The sequence below is a fragment of the Elephas maximus genome, chromosome 13 (assembly GCF_024166365.1).
Source record: "Elephas maximus indicus isolate mEleMax1 chromosome 13, mEleMax1 primary haplotype, whole genome shotgun sequence".
Taxonomy (NCBI): Eukaryota; Metazoa; Chordata; class Mammalia; order Proboscidea; family Elephantidae; genus Elephas; species Elephas maximus.
The window spans coordinates 53063391-53076324 of NC_064831.1; the positions used below are offsets into that span (position 1 = coordinate 53063391).

Here is a 12934-nt window from a genome sequence, read left to right on the forward strand (position 1 = left end):
GCATGTACAGTGGGGTTCTCACAGGAACGCTGAGGATTCCTTCGGTTCAGGTCAGTGTTAACACTTCGGGGTACCTACGTTAGGTCAGTCTCATCTGTATTAGGAAGGATGCCTGGCACTTCTAGAGTCTTTTAGGATGGTCCGAATCCTTTTTCTGCCCATAACCAGAGGCTCCCGCCACAAGGATTATATTTTCTATAAAACCATTTTGAAGACACCTAAACCACAGGGTTTGTGCCTGTCTGGGAGTGCCATCCACATTACAGTAATAGCTATGTGAAATAAAATATACCTTTGCCTTCATAAAGGAATTTTCCCCCAGTTAAAAAAAATCCCCAATCTGATACCATAATCAGCCAGGCTTGTGAGGTTATTTGTTTCTCCCCCACCCTCTCCTATAACTTTAAAAGCAAAAAACCCAAACATCCCAAGGATACTATAAATAGTTGCTATTACACCCCTATCCTTACAATACCTCTCACGTGCATACACACATACACATACTCTCAATATAAAGTGAATATTCCCTCCTTCCATAACTGGGGGGCATTTGCACTGTTGGGGGGAATAGTTTTGGGAGAGGCAATGGTTTTATGTGAGTTGTTCTGCTCACATTCTCAGGTTGCCTGTTTTAAAAGTGGGATGGTCCGTGTGCTGGCTTTGGCTGTACATACACTAAACATGGGACAGTCTGTGTGCTTGCTTTGGCTGTACATGTACTAAACGTGGGATGGTCCATGCTTTAGGAAGATGATGGCTAGCGTAGTCCATCTCTGGCCCTTACAATTTAAGCATCTCTTTTTGCCTGGAATCTCCTAGAGATGAATTAACAAAACAAATTTGCACTGTTGAATTCACCTTTTGCTTGGGAAGATGGTGTGATGGCAAAATGAGAATATCAGTGAGCCCTGGTACATGGTATTGCTAATGGCGCCATTTCCACACTTACAGACAGACCTGTGACTCCAAAGACAGGTAAAGGAGTTGTGGCAGTGGGTGACTACCCCCACAGCTTTAGCCTTCCGTACTGTCTAGTCTCAAGCGCAGTCATACCTGGATGCCTTTTCTGCAGGCCTCTGTGTGATATGTTTGATATATTAGGTTGTTATTTAATCCAACTATATATCAAACATATTCCTACAGTGTCTTGCCCTGTCTCCGGGGGTGCCTAATATAGTTTGTGAGGAAGAGGGAAGAACATGATAAAATCACAAGTAGATTTTAAATCATCATGTTGTATATTCCATTTCTTGTAACATTTGACACCTGTATCAGTATCGCTGGATTACTTGATTATTGTAGAAACAAATCTTGGTTATCAATGTTTCATAAGGGCTTGAGATAGTATGTACAACTTAGATTTGTGCAGTAATGGATTTTTAAGGAATATGCTTGGGGGAAAAATGGAAAGTTTGAACCCAAGTTTGTGGCATAGGATCAAAGTCAGAATTAGAACCTCCAAACACACTTAGATTTACATTTTGTTTTCATTTTGGTTCCATTTTTATCTTGATCCACAATTTAGTGATTTTCCTAATCGAGGTTTCAGTTAAAATTCAAGAAGCACAAACCAGCTGTCCGTAACTTCCTCTCCGGTCCTAATGACAACATGGATAAACCATATCAGCCACGCCAGCTGTGTGGATGGCGGGTTATTGGGCTTTATGGGAACCTTGGTGAGGCCTAAACATTTGTAATACAGGTCATGTAATGTGGACTGCACTCTGTCTGTTGAGTTTCCTGTTATGGGTTAACTTGTCAGTGGAGGTTGATAATATTTAGAATAAACGAACAGTCACAGAATAAATCCATAGCCTAATTGGCTGCAGCCAGAAATTGGGGATTATGATATAGAAGAAAATTTTTTCTGATACCTAACAGTCTTCTTTTGGTTGGTTTTGACTGTGAAGTATGTGTGAGCTTATTCTAAGCTCTCCCAACAAAAGACTTCGTGAGCACTGTTTTCTGGGAACAGAGCTACTTTGCTAATAGCTCAGTTTTTTTTTTTTTTGAAGGAGAAACGCTGTTTCATAAAGAGCATTCCTAAGGATGTGTGTGTAAGCGACAGCCCCACGTGGGGGGCCAGCCGCTGGTGTCTTAGTCATCTAGTGCTGCTACAACAGAAATACCACAAGTGGATGGCTTTAACAAAGAGAAGCTGATTCTCTCACAGTCTAGGAGGCTAGAAGTCCAAATTCAGGGTGCCAGCTCTAGGGGAAGGCGTTCTCTCTCTCTTGGTTCTAGAGGAAAGTCCTTGTCATTAATCTTCCCAGTCGAGGAGCTTCTCAGCGCAGGGACCGGGTTCAAAGGACGCAATCTGCTCCTGGCACTGCTTTCTTGGTGGTTTGAGGTCCCTCAATTTCTCTGCTCACTTCTCTTTATTATATCCCAAAAGAGATTGGCTGAAGTTGCAGATTAATCTTGTAGACTGAGTCTACATAACTGCTGCTAATCCCATCTCATTAACATCGTAGCATAGGATTTACAACAGACAGGAAGATCACATCGGATGACAAAGTGGTGGACAGTCACACAATACCAGGAATCATGGACTAGCCAAGTTGACAAATATTTTGGGAGGACACAGTTCAATCCATGACATGGTTTAAGCAGGACATCTGTAGGAGCCGTCTCCCAGGAGCCTACAGGTGAAACGCACAGTGTCGGACTCAGACAGTGGCAGCAGGAAACGATGACCCAGGGAGGGAAAAGTAGTGTTGGGGTCCCGGCTTGTGGAGTTACCAAGTGGGAGCTGAGCAGTGGTCTGTGTGTGTCAGCAGAGGCTCTTTCGGGCTGTTTTCAAGATGCTACCTGAATTCGTGCCAACATTGTTTTTCATTTTGAGTTCAGTTAAAGCTTGTCTGACTAAGACGTGATGGAGAAGAGACACCCCAGCGTCACCATGGATAAAGAAAAACGTGGTCTTGAGAGGACTTTAGATGAAGTTTGTCTATTTAAACGAATGTGACTTCCTTATGTCTTTCGGCAGTTTTGCTGTTGACCAGCACTCTCTATATCGATTCATATGGTGAGTGGGGAAAGGCAGCCATGTCCAGGGAGAAGGATTAGCAAACACAGCATTTCTATATGGCTAAGTTGTTGGCTTCAAGCTCATCTTCTGCTGCTCAGTACCAGGTCAGGAGACACAGGGAGTGAAAAGCAGAGGTGTACTGGGAACTCGGCCATTACATGTTCCCAAGTGACTCCCTGCCATGTGGAACGGTAGGTCCTGTCAGGCGCTCCCAGAAACAGCTAAGGTTCCTATTGGAGGCGCTTAAGATGGAGCAAATTTATCTTAAATTTTTTAAAGAATTCTGTTATCTTTTCTTTGCCCATGCTTTCTATGTCTCAGGTACCCTTTGGGGGTTTTGTTTGTTATTGGCTTTTTGTTTTGTTTTGATTTTGGAGAATGAAACAGTCTTTAAAGTGTTTTGTTTTGTTTTTCTTATTAAGTGTAAGTAGTGATTAAAAGTCCATTTCAGTGGTTTTAGTTTTCATTTTAGGAAAGAAAAAGTCATAAAACAGTGGATACCATGGGAAAACCACTCCCAGAATGCTAATGGCGCAGACTTTGCGAGCTCAGGCTTTTTGGATGGATGTTGCACAAGCTTGCACTTATTCCACATCTGCATGCAGAGGCTGGGCCCTCCCCTGTTGGCAGGTGCCCTGGCACCTACTTGGTCCATTCATGGTCTCCCTGGAGTCTTTCCTGAGATCAGGCCAGCCTGAGGGATCTAGGCCAGCTGTCCATTCTGCAGTCTTGGCCATTGCATTTGTTCTGGGACATTTCATTTTTATCAGAACTGGTGACGGTGTTGGTCCTCTTAGGGCCAACCCACCTATACCCATTACCCTCGAGTCAATTCTGACTCATAGCGACCCTACAGGACAGAGTAGAATTCCCTATAGGGTTTCCAAGGAGTGGCTGCTGAATTCGAACTGCTGACTTTTTGGTTAGCAGCCAAGATCTTAACCACTGCACCACCAGGGCTCCAGCTCATCTATAGGTCCTCCAAAAGAGAAGCTGATCTGGCTCGTGAACACTTTGGGTCTTAGGGTACAGGCTAAGGCCTCCCCCGAGACGCCTCGCAATTCAATACCAGGAGCAAACTAGTAGCAGCCAAACCCACTACAAAAAAGGAGAAAGATCCCTGCTCCAGCTCAGGCTTCAAGTAGCAGAAAAATGCCTCGTTCCTGTTGTGAGTTCTAGGGGTTTGCTTCTTCCCCCTCCCTAAGAACATTCAGATTACTTGCAAAATGTTCACACTTTAAAAAAAAGATTACTATAGCCAAAGGTTTTTTTTTTTTTTTTAGGTTTCTTATATAAGCCTGTTTTTAATAGCAAACCCTCTGTAAGCCTTTCCGTTAATACAGAACAAAGCACGGTTGCTAGCTGGAAAGATGATGCCATGAGTTGCTCTTTGGCTTATTTAGCCAATTGTGAGAAAAGCCATCACTGTGTGTGTCAGCTGTCAGCAAGGCAGACCCTTAAATGAGATTTTCGGGGAAGGAGACAAAATCCAGGGCAGTGACCCTTTGGCCACCTCTTATGGGTGCCTTTGGCTCCTTGAAGCCTTTCCCAAGAGGAATCTCATCAGCCCTCTAACTCTAAAAGGTGAGCTCTGTAGAAGACCAGCCGAAGGAAAATGCCAGCAAATGGGTGCTGAGATCTTTCTCAAAGCTACCAAAAAGCAAAGCTGACTGAGAATAAATCCATCCTCAGCTAGAGTCTGCCAGACAGTCCAGGAAAGACAGTAAGAGCTACGGTGACCTGCCCAGTAGCAGTAGCCTTTTCAGGTACATTGGGATGGCAAAGAGAACAGAGCGTAAAGGATGAGAACATAGATTCAACCTTTGGAGGCTGCAGCTAAAGCCTTCATTAGGGAAGCGCCATCCGCGGAGTCTTTGTTTCTGCATCTCTTTACACTTCTTCCCAGCACTATTTTTTTTAAGAGTGCCACTTAGCAGACTGCCACTTTATTTACATCTGTATGCAGGACCAAACATCACAAACTATGAGTGCCAGTTGAGGGGTCCAGGCAGAGTATACAGTTAACAACCCACAGCCTTAGACGGGACAGGAGCCGGCACACCCATCTGTACATTTGTCCCCATAATTCAGGAATGGACAGTTACTAATATGGCCGCTCACTCTACGTATTTTTCCTTCTCTTACCATGTAAGTTGTCCTCTGGCTGAACTGTGGGACTTCAGAAACTCGTTCTTTAATGCAGACATTCATTCAACAAATGCTTACCACGTGGGCTGCTCTCTGCCTGATTTTGCATTCCCCAAAAACAAACCAAACCTGTTGCCGTTGAGTCGATTCCGGCTCATAGCAACCCTATAGGACAGTAGGACGGCCCCATAGGGTTTCCAGAGAGCGGCTGGTAGATTCGAACTGCTGACCTTTTGGTTAGCACTTGAGCTTTTAGCCACTGCACCCCCAGGGCTCCAATTTTGGGCTAGTGGGACAGAAACTGAATAAAACACAGTCCGAGCCTTGAAGGAGATCACAGTCAGGTTAACTGGAGTTTGTTTTTCTTAGTCTAGGCCAGCATTTCCCACAGAGCAGTCCATAACCAGGACCCCTGGGTGGTGCCTGTGGTAGCTTGGCGGTTCGGAAGACAGGCCTATCGATCTGCTTCCCAAAGGTCACAGACTTGAAAACCCGGTGGGGCAGTCCTACTCTGCACACGTGGGGTTGCCGTGAGTTGGAATTGACTCAACCGCAGCTAACAACGACAAAGTCCGTAGCCACCTCCATTAGAAATCCCTCCGGGTCTTATTTCCAGGAATGAGGATGTGACTGTCCTAAACCTTCCCTAAGCCAGAGCTACGAGCTGAGAAACCCGGGTCCTGTCAGTAAAAAATCTCAGCTGAAGAGGATCTTAAGAGACCAACCAACTCACTCTCTGGTGAGTAGATGAGAATGAGAGCCCAGTGAGAGGAACCTGGCCTCAGGGGTTCACGGGACCCTGGTCTCATGATTCATCCCCAGGGTCTCCTCACAGCAGCTCCACTTTGCTGTTCTTTTTCTCCCAGCTACAGTGGAGATTATTAATAAATCCTGCTTTTTAATTGTGATCCTTTTATTTAGGAAAGCCCTTCAAAAACCAAGTTGATTCTGTTTCTCTCCTTTTTTATAATGTGGTTACCCTTAGGTCCTCTTTCCGTTCTCTTCCCGCTCTCACAACCCCAATTTCAGATTCCATTCTGGATGCTGGTGGGAGATAAAGGTAATGGGGAACTGAGTCTCCTTGGCTTGGGGAGATCCCATTTACTCTTGGATTGGAAATTGTATGTGAGGATACATTAAGTGTTAGTGTCTACTTTTGGCGAGAGGGGGCTGGTGAGCATACAGAAAGATACAGGTGATTTCTTTTCCACCATTGGATCCGGCAAGCAGAGGCAGGTGTCATCATGGGACCCTGCCCAGAGCACAGCACCTGACATTCCCCTTCATTCTGCCGATCCCTGTTGCCATCCCAGGGAGTTGCGTTGTGACTTTCTTGAGAAATTCTCTAGTGGCTTTCTGGTCAGAGCACATGTCTCCAGAGAGAAGACTCTTTTCTGTGTCCATTTGAAAACAGAGATGCTTTGGAAAGAAAAATAAGCATTCATCAAAGAGCATTACAGCACTTGCCATTGCAAGAAAAATCTGTGGGTGTCAGACCTATTTCCAAGTTGAGTATTTCAAGCATGTGTTGTACCAAAAAAAAAAAAACCCAAGGCAGCGGAAGACGTGGGAGAGGCCCTTCAAATCAGTTGTGATGAGATGGTTCTGTCAGATCCATCCATGCGAAGAGTTAGCACTTAATTTTAAGGAAACTCCATTTTTGTGAATCTTAAAGTTTGGGAAGTTAGATATCTGCTCACCAAGGATTGCACACCATAAAATAAACTCAGTCTTGGAAGCCATGGTGTCGCTGAGCCTACCTGAGACGCAAGTCTGGGAGACTACGATTAGCCACCAAGGGCTTTCATTTCCTCATCAGCAAAATGAAGACAGGTCCTAGGGCCCATGTGACTCAACAATTCTGATTTCTCCAGTGCCTTTTTCTGTTACATGCTTGACTTTATTTTGCAGAATGAGTTTCCAGACAAGCTCTTAATCTCAAGGTCATTAAATACACAAATACATCAGAGCCTAATATAATTTCTTCTGCATCTATGTCTGAGTACCTTTTATGCCAGAGTATCTTATAATGAGTCATTTTCATACTTCAGTAAACAAATTTGTTCACCACCATTCCAGCACCTCCTCCCCCCAATAATAAAGGAACCCCAAATCAGTCCAGAGGAACTGAATCCAGTTCTGTTCTATATGGTCCTAGAGCAGGACTCTGCCAGAAATAAAGAATATCCAGCCTCTGAGAACATCCAGATGCTGCCATCTGTCTGTCTTCAGAGCCACTAGGTGTACATTGAAATTTTATTTTGTCAATATGGGCTGTTAGAAATGAGACCGGCATCCTTTATGGCTCAAAATGATCCTGTTAAAAACTGGGAACTGGAAAAAAGTGGTATCCCTCCTGCCTGATGTTTCACATGGGCCTGTTAGCAAAGCTGCTTAGAGCCTCCGACACTGGAATCGTCTCGCTAAATCATTCCTGTTGATGCCTTAGCGGCTGGCCCAGGCAAGAAGAACACCATTTTGGAGTCAGCGTGATTTAGGTTTAGATTCTCGTTCTGCTTCCTGCTGCCACGTGACCCTTGGGCCCAGTAGTCCACCTCCCTCTCACTGAGGGAATAAGGATCACGATAACTACAGTATTAAGTTGTGTTTCTTTTTTGGGAGAATTAAGTTAATGTATGTGGAAGTGCCTAAGAAAATGTTGGCACATAGCACAGGCGCTTTTGAAAGTGTATTGTTATGTCTGACCCTCCTCTCTGAATGCCTAAATGGTGCTGGCTACGTTGTCAACATGTAACATTCCATATGGAACCTCACCACATTGTCTTAGGGTGATAGAATGTTACTGCCACAGGGGACCTTGGAGCTCATCTTCAACAGCAACAGAAAGTGTTGTCATCGAGCCAAATTCCAACTCGTAGCAACCCTATACCAAAAAAAAAAAAATCAAACACACAAACCCATTGCCATCAAGTCAAATTCTGACTCATAGCAGTCCCTATAGGACAGAGTACAACTGCCCCACGTGGTTTCCAAACCTGTAAATCTTTATGGGAGCAGACTTGCCACATATCTCTCCCATGGAGCAGCTGGTGGGTTCGAATTGCCTACTTCTCGGTTTGCAGTCAGGCAGTTAACCACTGCGCCACCAGGGCTCCTTGCATCTAGTCTGACAACCCCAAAATATGATGCTCCACCTCCCACCCCGGGACTACAGTCTTTACACTTGCCTTACGCCCCCAAAATTTCTCCTCGACTTCCTGGGTTCTTTAGGCCACGGAGGACATGGTAGTGGTGAATCAGATGGGAATCCTGATGACCTGACAGCACCTACGCAGTGGTGCCCAGTGGTCTTCCCAAGGTGGAGCCATGCCTCCGTACTCCAGGTGACTAAGAGTTCTACCCTGACGCCATGTTGCCTTGATTCCTTTTCTACCACTGGGTGACCTGTGGCTGGCATATAACTCTCTCCTTGCCCGGCCACAGAACTGCAAATGCTGTTTTGCTTTTGTGTTTCCCACAAAAAGAAAAAAAGCCATTTGACAACCCACAGCCATCTTTACCTCTTTTCAGCCCACTTTCTTAGCTTTAAGCTCTGGGAAAATACCGTCACCACTCATTTGATTTTTTGCGTATTATTTTTTGTTTTTTTTTTATCATTGATGCTGATGACACTGTTTGAGCATGTTGTATTTGTCGTGATTTTATGTTTACTTTAGGATTCTGGTCCAGAAAACCAGTCAGCCGTTTAGAATTTTCTGTTTTAAAATTCGCGTCGCACAGCAATGCTTACAGCTTTTATGTTCTAGAATAGGGCAGGGAGGCGGCAGGTGAAGCAGCAGCCTGCCAGCCTGGGCATTTCCACCCTGGGTGTAGTTCGTCAGCAGAAACCAGCATGCAGGTTGGAGAGCCAGGGGACCAAGCAGTGAGTAGTTTGGTAGAAAGTGCCCTTTGTGGAGATGAATTGTATATGACACTGTTTTCTTTTGATTATAGCAAGCAGATGAGACCCTGGATTTTGAAGAACAGATCTTGGAAGCCGCTAAATCGATTGCTGCTGCCACGAGTGCCCTGGTCAAATCAGCCTCGGCAGCCCAGAGGGAGCTGGTGGCCCAAGGCAAGGTAGGTGAGCCCTGGCGACCAAGCGGTGGAACATGTAGGGAGAGCTGCCAGGGGAAAGATGGAGAGCTTTTGGCCCGACCACGGCAACACACACCGCGCCTTCCCTCACCCAAACGCCAGTTCTTGCCCTGACTCACGGTAAACTCTGTTTGCTTAAACCTGACACACAGAATGGTTTGGCTTCCAGGCCTCTCAGCTGCTTCTTGTTAAGGAAGGTATTCCCATCCAAGCAGTGATCAGGTCCTGAGCTAGGTGTTTATATTCCCGCTGTGCTGTGTGCTATTTAAAGACAAAACTGCCCTGTTTTCCTGGAGGATGACTTTGTGAGCACCGCAGTTAGGGGCTTTCTGCTACCTTTTCCCAAATCCAAATGGCTCCATTCACTGTGTAGGACCGGAGAGCTGAATGCTGTCCAACTTCGCACTGTTCGCGTTTTCTGGAGCACATTGACCAAAAGGCTTTAAATCTGAGATTTTTCAATCTGCTTCATCTCAGCCCACCCGTAAAAGCATAGTTCTTTTCTAAAGAGCCAAAGGATTACATTAGACTAATCTGGGGGGGCAGTGGTAGTTGAATGGAAGAATTCTCTCCTTCCGTGCGGGAGACCCAAGTTCAATCCCCGGCCAATGCACCTCACGCGCAGCCACCACCCATCTGTCATCGGAGGATTACGTGTGGCTATGATGCTGACCAGACTGCAGTAGAGTGTCCAGACTAAGACAGACTAGGAAGAAAGACCTGGCAATTTACTTCTGAAAATCAGCCAATAAAAACCCTGTGGATCACAATGGTCTGATCCACAACTGATCGTGGGGATGGTACAGGACCGGGCAGCATTTCGTTATGTTGTATGCCGGGTCATCACGAGCCGAGGGTGACTTGATTGATGAGAGCTGACCACAGTAGACTAATCCTAGGTATGAGAAGGTCTTCCCGTTTAAAATATCCCATCTACCCTATAGTCCCATATAGCACTGAACTGCCCCATCTGAAGTACGCCTTGCAGAGAGCCTCTCAAACAAAGAGACCCTACAGAAATCCTGTCAGGTGGTAGGCCTGAGTTTTGGTTTGAGAAATTGGGTCACCGTGATGGTCAGTCACTTCTATGTGATATCAGAAAACCTTTGCTGCCAACATGCTTATAGATGGATATGCTTGCTTTGACCTGAGAACTTGTAACACAGACAGGAAGTTACACCAGACCAGAGGCTGTTCACCTTCCTCCAGGAAGTCTTCCTTTCTTGCGAGCACAGCCATGTTTTAGTCTACGCCCCACACTTAGGCTCCTCTTTCCAAACCATCACGTGGTAGTCAATACTGATCCGTGTCCACCTCCCCAGCTGGCATGTACTCTCTTGTCACGCTTTTCATTTATCCCCTGTAGATCTAGCCGAGTGCTGACCTTATCATGGGGACTCAGCAGGTACTTGTTGACCAGTCAACAAGTAAAGACCAGAAATGAGTCATTGAGAGGAGCATTCTACCTAAAACTTTCCATTTCTTTCAACCTTGCTAAAGAGCCGCCTCTATGCCAGACAAGGTCCCTGGGTGGCGCCAACAGCTTGCACTTGACTAGTAACCTAAAGGTTCGTGGTTAGAACCCACCCAGCGGCACTGCGGAAGAAAGGCCTGGTGACCTGCTTCCATAAAGATTACAACCAAGAAAGCCCCACGGAGCAGTTCTACTCTGTAACACATGGGGTCACCATGAGTCAGAATCGACTCAATGGCAATGGGTTGTTTTGTTTTGTTTTGTTTTGTTTTGTTTTTTAATGCACCAGATGGAGTCCCTGGGTGGTGCAAAGGGTTAAGGTGCTTGGCTACTAATCAAAAGTTGGAGGTTTGAGCCTACCCAAAGGCTTCTTGGAAGAAAGACCTGGCTATCTACTTCCAAAAAATAAGCCATTAAAATACAGCCCTATGGAGCACAGTTCTACTCTGACACATGTAGGGTCACCATGAGACAGAATCAACACCATGGTAACTGGTTTGATATGTGCCAGACACCTCGCTGGATACTACAGAATCAAACTTGAATATGGCAGGGTCCCCATCCTCCAGGGAATTTACGTTCAGGCATTTAATAAGTTGGTAATGGAATTTCCACTGGATTTGGGTGAACTATTTTTTATATAACCTTGCAATTTTACCTGACATTCAGCAAGCCCCATAATAGGGCCTGTCATTGCTGATGGATCCCCCGTTTCATATTTAAAATGAGATACTAGCCTCTTACCGCTCCAGGCACCTCCTGCAGGTGTAAAGGTGTTTCCTCCCGAGTCTGGACAGGAAATGCTTCACGTGCTGCCATGACCTCTAAATAGAAATAAGATCATCTTATCCCTGCATCTGCCTCCCCATCACCCCTGGCAAGATGACCTGTGTTTCCTCAAGACCAAGCTCTGCACTCAGTTGTGTGGAGCAGGGCGCCCATCCTTTTTTAACATCACCTGCCAGAAGAGTCATGTGGAAGTTTTCAGAGCCAGTAATTGGGAGAGATTTAAGTTTGCGAGAGAGATTTAAGTTTGCAGGAGACCTCGATGGCTCTGCCCTTGCAAGATAAGACCTGTGACTCCCATGTTTTAAATGGGAAAAGGTCAACAGGAAGTGAGTATGGAAAGCCAGCCATTGTTTCATTGTTCCCTGTGACTTCTCAGAAGTGCAGGTGTTGTTTTCTGCTATTAAGATGGCCCCATGCACAATAGAATAAAACCCTATCTGGTCCTGCACCATCCCCATGATTGGTTACAAATCTGATCATTGTAATCCATAGAGTTTTTATTGGCTGGTTTTCAGAAATAGATTCCCAGGCCTTTCTTCCTGCTCCATCTTAGTCTGGAAGCTCCACTGAAACCTATTCAGCATCATAGCAACATGCAGGCCTCCACTAACAGACGAATGGTGGCTGCGCGTGAGGTGCGTTGACCATATGGAAAGCGAGAATTCTACCACTGAACCACCAAATACCCCAACAGACATGTGGTGTGGGGCAGCTAAACAGAAGCCGGTCTCAGTGCTTCTCATTGATTCTTCGGGGCCCAAATGGAGACTAGCCAGGCCCTGTTTACAGTCATGCAGTGGCCAGGGTGCTCCCTCCTCAGGCTGGTGCTGTTGGTGGGAGCACTGGGCAGTGCTACGTGTCCAACAAGATGTTTGTACCCCCTAGTCCCAGGGCAAGGTAAGGCCTGAGGGGGCTGCTGGTGGTCTTGGGCCTCCCAGCTGTCACTGAAGTTCTCTCAACTACACTTTCTAGGTCGGCTCCATCCCTGCCAACGCGGCAGACGACGGACAGTGGTCACAGGGGCTGATTTCTGCCGTGAGTCTTCTCCTTCCTCCCCATTTGCTTTGTGAGTCCCCTGGGAGAGCCTTGGGCCTTGGGTCACTTGTCCGTTAACCGTCCCCAGGCCCGGATGGTGGCAGCAGCAACCAGCAATCTCTGCGAGGCAGCCAACGCCTCTGTTCAAGGACACGCCAGCGAGGAGAAGCTCATCTCATCCGCCAAGCAGGTCGCAGCTTCCACGGCCCAGCTGCTTGTGGCCTGCAAGGTGAAGGCCGATCAGGACTCGGAGGCCATGAGGCGGCTACAGGTAATGGTCACTGATGCTGGTGGGAAAATTCTCCTCTTGGAGCGGGTAAGTGTCACCAAAGGGGATTGTCCCACTTCCTTGGCATGAC

At 46.2% G+C, this 12934-nt stretch overlaps 1 protein-coding gene across 11 annotated transcripts in view; it reads left to right on the top strand.

The window, feature by feature from the left end:
* The window catches only part of TLN2 (talin 2), a 490123-nt gene that overhangs the window by 469374 nt on the left and 7815 nt on the right, over positions 1-12934 (top strand). For 9 of the 11 annotated variants that reach the window (XM_049905877.1, XM_049905876.1, XM_049905875.1 and 6 more), the window contains 3 exons: positions 9134-9259; positions 12513-12575; positions 12664-12891. In XM_049905877.1, coding sequence (XP_049761834.1) covers positions 9134-9259; positions 12513-12575; positions 12664-12891 — 417 coding nt within the window. The remainder of the gene's footprint in view (positions 1-9133; positions 9260-12512; positions 12576-12663; positions 12892-12934) is intronic. The other 2 variants (XM_049905883.1, XM_049905886.1) reach the window with 1 other exon arrangement.